Raw genomic sequence first — 6,000 nt, 5'->3', positions numbered from 1 at the left:
AAAATCTAGTTAGAACACAGTTACACAAGCGAAAGGGTTTGCCATTATGCCAATGTTTCCAGTTTATTTTCGAGGATCCGAGTGCAGTGGGACTGGAACTCCTTTTTAGTCTATTGCTCAAGCATTGGAAAGTTCATGAGGCTCTAAAACATCCAGCACCTCCGTCTCAACCTTACAATTTACTTGTTCGGTGTCAAAACTGGTCCTGAATAATCAGTCTGGATATTTATAGAAGAACGTGTGTGTGTGTGTGTGTGTGTGTGTCTCTCCCAGTAAGACTATTTCCACTGAAAAATCCTCCTTTAGCATGAACAGCATTACACTCACTGTTCCTTCCTCCAAATCTCAGCTGAAACACTCTGCTGTGTCTCTTGTGAAACTCTTCACTAGTTGGAGGTTTCTGGTTCCTCTCAGAGCAGTTTAACAGGATTTAGGTGCGGTGACTGGGCAGGTCGTTCCATGATTGAAATCACTCCAGACCACTGCTCTCTAAATAACGGCACGTCATCTTGTACGGTGAAGTCGGTTCCAATGAGTCCACACGGAACCTCATGGTGTCGAAGTATCAGGATTACCTAGCACTTTCCAGAACCTTCCCTGCTCCAAAACACCCCTAAACCATTAAGCTTCCACCTCCATGTGCGAGTGTGGGGGTGAGGGAGTCTGATCACATGTGTTCTGTTGAAGACAAATGTCCCATTTGGACTCCACACACACAAAAAAAAAAAAAAACCTTAAGACTCCCGCTACACATACACAATCCCATATTGTAACAGAATTCCTAGACTTCCTCTGTAATTGAGTTTGGAGTAAAGGGATTTCTGGTCTATGCTCAGAGCAAGGAAGCATTTTGAAATCCTGATCTTCGCTTTAAAATGGGTCTCGATCAGCAATACAGACATCCGAGATCCAAACGCTGAGGTTTCAGTGTTGAATATCCGACATGCTGCAGCGTCAGAAGCTGGTCAGAACGCAGCAGGAAGCAGAAGACGCGCTCCAATCTGAGCATCCAGACAATTTAAGCAGTGTGTTTACTGCTCTGCGTATCATAATGCTTATTAAGCAATAATTCAGGAAGAAGGTCACGTCGCAAAACTTGGCAGAACGTATGGAACAAAGCCGTGTGTGTGTGTGGTAAATGCAGGATGTGCCGCACTTTCGGATGCAAATGTTACACGATACCGCATTTTGCATCGCCAGTGCACGCCTGAGGGATTGATCTCACACACACACGCACGCACGCACGCACGCACGCACGCACGCACGCACGCACGCACGCACGCGCGCACGCACGCACGCGCGCGCGCGCGCGCACACAATGGTTTGCACAAAAACAGATCGGCCTTTCGGTGAAAGCAACAGTTCTGTCTCAAAAAGAGACAGATGCGGTGCATCATCCGCTCACCACAGGTGTTAAGAAGTGACGACTCGTGCAAGAAAGTTCACGCTGCGCTCCAGACGAGCTGCTTCTTCAGCTGGGTTTCAGAGGGTCTTCAAATATACATATACATGTAGGTTGATAGATATCAACTACACAAAATGACACCATGATATAAATGCAAAGCTGATACAATTAATAAATAAATAAAAGAGACCCTATTCTCAGCAGGCAAGCTCGTCCTGAACTCTTTCACAGCATGACATTGTTGAGATGTTGCACTCGTTTCCAGTTGCGAGCTTTGACACAACAGACCGGTTTATATGAGCAAACTACGACGGGGGGAAATAACCATTAAACATTTTAAATACCATTAAAAAAGGATGTTCCTCTAGAGTTTGTGGAGATAGTACTCATTCAGGGACCTGGGTGTTGAGGAGGCCTGGGGGTGCAGCCAGCGTTCAGATTCATCCCAAAGATATTCAATAATTGTTTATTAAGAGACAAAACAGACAAGGTCATCAAATCCATAACATATGATAAGAGGCTTCTTTTAGTACTGGAACACTTTTTCCTATTAGTTATTAAACAGTTTGGAGCTCTATAGCAGGAGATCTTCTACTCTGTGTGCAGGAGCACCGGCATGCCAAGACATTTGCAAAGTCACAGTCAGGTGTCCCAATAGTGTAGTGTTTTCAGAACAATCAGTTGATTCTCATCAACATACAAAACACGTCTTGCTGGTTAGATGACTGGAGCATCTTTACATGCGTGATTCCTCAGGGAGGATCGAGGTTGAATTTGTAGGCAAGTGGACATGCTGTCGGACTTCCGATCGAAAGAGTTCCTCGAGTGTCCCCTACCGGGCCCTTACACTGTTGTACAATGGAGATGATTTTAAATCACACTGGCTGGGGGTTTCTGCAGGTTTCAGTCAAATTTTAAGAACTTTTTAAAACCATTAAGGATGAAATTTAAGCCATAAACCACACCTTTTAAAGAAAGAACAAAAACAAAAAACAATTGTGTTCATGACTGCGCCTAAATTTTTATTTTCACTAAACTTGCACTTCCCTATAGCTGAAAAAATCCTTTTTAGTCAGTGGTACAGTCCGAGAGAGAGAGAGAGAGAGAGAGAGAGGTCCGCTCCAATAACAGAAAGCTGATTGGCTGTTGGGCTCATTTGCAGTCGTAAAATAGCGTATTATATTGGAAAACTATGGAAACGAATTAATTTTTAAGCATTTTGATGAGCATCAGACTCAGCGTTACAGGGACGTAATAAATAAAGACCTCCTTTTAATTATTTCAAACTTAGAACGCTGAAGTGAAACTTTTAAGGCCTCAAATTAAATTTAAATTCGACTCGTGCGAGACCCTGCGGAAACCCTGGGGATAACCACCGTAATGTGTGTGTGCGAGAGAGAATCAACACTGATCTTCAACAACACCTTATAAACAACAGGAAGTGAAGCAGAGGGGGCGTGTTTTAACGGGTGTGTGTGTGCGGAACAAAATGTTCACAGGCGTTCGCTTGCATGCGGCCTGCACACATCCGTAATATGTGCGTCTGTGCGCGTGTGCGCACGTCCTGCAAACACTGGAGACGAACCGAGAAGCATGAGGACGCGAATACCTGCCGAGGATGTGCGAGTCTCCGGTTTCCACACACAGCCGAGAGCTGAGCGCTTCAAAGCTCGAGTTCTCCAACAGCTTCATCGCTAAAAACAAAACAAAACAAAAATGAGGGAGCAGACAACGCGTGAGGCCACGCTCGTGCACGTGACGGCCTGGGAGGTGCCACGGGGGAACACCTGCAGCATTAAACACTACACTATAAACATATCAGGTTTAATAAACACTTTCAATTTGTATTTCACACAAACTCACATTCGTGTCGCATCGATTTTTTTATAAATATGCATCCAAATGACTGCATGCATAGACACACACACGTGAATAACAAGTGCACACAAGTGTGGTGTTTGTTCTTGATTACTTTCAACACTGCACATTAATACTGAAGATTATGAAAGCTCGTGTAAGGAATTATGCACTAAACTAACACATTTTATAGATTTTCGATCATCTGAAGTAGCTCCCTTTCACTTTGACAGGCTTAAGCTAGTCGCCTGGAGCGGATTTCAGTTCACACGTGTGCTTCTGCAAACATTCAGTGACCTCTCTGGTCTTCTTGACATGCCGTTGACCGTCGCTTATCTTCTGCAAAAGAACGAGTCAATAGATCTACTACAACTACTGCACAAATCCATATTATGGATGAACCAGGCTCTCATGAGGACCGTCACAGGGAAAAGCAGACAGAGCTACCTCTGCTGCAGCGGATAATGATTAGAATTAAAGCATTACTTCGGAAGAACAACATTCAGAAGAGATTAGCTTAGGCTGAGAAACACAAGGAACGGGAATTAGATCAGTAGAACACTATCCATTAGTCTGAGGAGTCCATATTGATTTTTCAGGTCTAACCACAGCGTCTTTGTTAGTCATAGAGACGGTGAAGGGACACTTCCTGAATGTGTGGTTCCTTAATATGAACCATTAATAAGGAGCAAGTGTGCTGGAGCTTTTGGACACGGTTGGCAATTGAATACAAATGGAGAGCACACTTAACCAGATGCCATCCCATCAGGTTTGGACTTACTAGGACTATAAATAGAACACTTCTAGGTTATGTAAGAACTATTTGTCCAAGAGGGAGATGATCCAGTGGTGCATCAGATCACCTGGTATCCACATTAATCTAAATGAAACACTTGAGAAGGTTTGGAATGAGTTGGACTGGAGAGTGAAGGAAAAGCAGCAAACAAGCACTCAACATCTCTAGAAACTCATTGAGATTGTCGGAAAAACGTTCCAGGTGATACCTCATGAGGCTGAAATACCAAGAGGGTACAAAGCGGTCATGAGTGTAAAGGGTCTACTTTGAAAAATTGAAAATATTAATTTTTTTTTTTTTAAACACTTTGTTTACTACACAATTCCTACCGTGTTTTCATAGTTTGGATGCCTTCAATATTAATATACAACGCCCCACGTTTGCTTCACCCAAACCCTAAAATCATGCTTTGTTTATTAATTATTTATACGATTCATCATTTCAATTATTGATTATTTGATCGATCCGAGTCTCCCACCCGCTCTTCCTCCTCTATAAACAAGGCCGTCCCCCAAACCTCGCCTTACTCCCTACTTCAGCGCACTACAAAGGGAACACACTTAATGGCTCCTGCTGCCTAACTAGTGCCCTAGGCTGCGTACACAATTTGAGACACAGCCCTTGGTATAGCTTCCTGGTTTTAAAAATGAAGAAAAAACAAGCTATAAAAGGAAAAATGAAATTCATTTCGATATAATGGGTTTAGAGATTCAAAAACGTTTTTCTTTTGTATAAAAATGTATATTTTTTTTTTAGAACAAATAAAATAATGTCGTACATAATAACGGTGCTCACCTTGAAATGTTCCGTCCAAATAGTTTTGGATGTTTTTTTTCTCTCTTAAAAAAAGCTGTAAATGATGAAGATTTGATGTTGATGTCGATGTGTTTGAGCTTTTGGGGGTTACAGTGTTGTTATCTAGCGCACTGAGGGAGAAAGCGGTAACAATGTCGCACAGGTCGGTTACAACTCAACAACAAATAAAACAGAAAACGTGGAAAGAAATTCAGTGTTTTTCACAAAGTGACGGTCGAAACGGACATATTCTACTTTCCAAGTGCGTTTTTATGAAAACCCCCGTTAAAAAACTGCAGCTTTGTTCCGAGAAAAGCGGCATCAAATCCACAAACAGTCTCGACTCCGACTGCAGCCTCATCCCCCACCGGTGGTTTTCCTGTTTCCTCCGAATTACAGCGATAAAAACAACCAAAAATGATCAGAGTCGCTTCTCAACGCGACCTGACCAACAATACTGCAAATTCTGCTTTCTATTTTTCACATAAAAACACACACTATTCCTGCCTTCTCTCTCCGTCTCTGCTGTTCTCTCTGGTATGGGTGAACATTTCCACACCTTCACTCTAAATAACCCCTCTTAGATCCCACCCACTTCCCAAACGCGACATCTGATTGGCTCTTAGTAATGTCGTTTAAACCTTTCTGTCGTTTAATTGGCCAGAAATGAAACGTATGCAAATGAATTTATAATTCAAGGCCCATCTCCTTGATCGTTTTCTTTTTACCTTGTTCGCTGGTTTATTTGCATATTCTTATGACGTATGAATATGAATATAAATATATTCTGCGTATATGATTGCACAATATGCGTATTATAATCACAGTTCATGGTTCAATAGTACAGTACGCTATAAACCCTGGATTATAAACCCCAAGCTTTCGCATTTCCATATATAATTTAGATTTTTATTTTACTATTATTCTTTATTTAGTTTTTTGTTTGTTTGATTGATTATTGTTTGATTATCAAATCCCACATTATTTGCATTAGCAATGAGCTTTAGTCTTAGCTCGGTGTTCTGTTATGTAGCGCTGTGTTGTTTTTTCTGTAGCACCAGGGTTCTATTATATCTATTGTACATGTATAATGTATTTACAGAACAAATATACAGTAGTGCAATGCTATCATTGCACTACTGTATAT

At 41.8% G+C, this 6,000-nt stretch overlaps 1 protein-coding gene across 1 annotated transcript in view; it reads right to left on the bottom strand.

Annotated features, from left to right (window-relative positions):
- The window catches only part of maf1b (MAF1 homolog, negative regulator of RNA polymerase III b), a 14,792-nt gene extending 9,389 nt beyond the window's left edge, over positions 1 to 5,403 (bottom strand). The window contains exons 1-2 of the mRNA XM_046851705.1: positions 4,854 to 5,403; positions 3,015 to 3,099 (exon numbers count right to left, since the gene is read on the bottom strand). Coding sequence (XP_046707661.1) covers positions 3,015 to 3,097 — 83 coding nt within the window. The 5' untranslated portion in view covers positions 3,098 to 3,099; positions 4,854 to 5,403. The remainder of the gene's footprint in view (positions 1 to 3,014; positions 3,100 to 4,853) is intronic.
- Between the last annotated feature and the right edge of the window lie 597 nt (positions 5,404 to 6,000).

The sequence above is a fragment of the Silurus meridionalis genome, chromosome 6 (genome assembly GCF_014805685.1).
Source record: "Silurus meridionalis isolate SWU-2019-XX chromosome 6, ASM1480568v1, whole genome shotgun sequence".
NCBI classification, from domain to species: domain Eukaryota; kingdom Metazoa; phylum Chordata; class Actinopteri; order Siluriformes; family Siluridae; genus Silurus; species Silurus meridionalis.
This window is presented reverse-complemented; position numbering and strand designations above follow the sequence as displayed.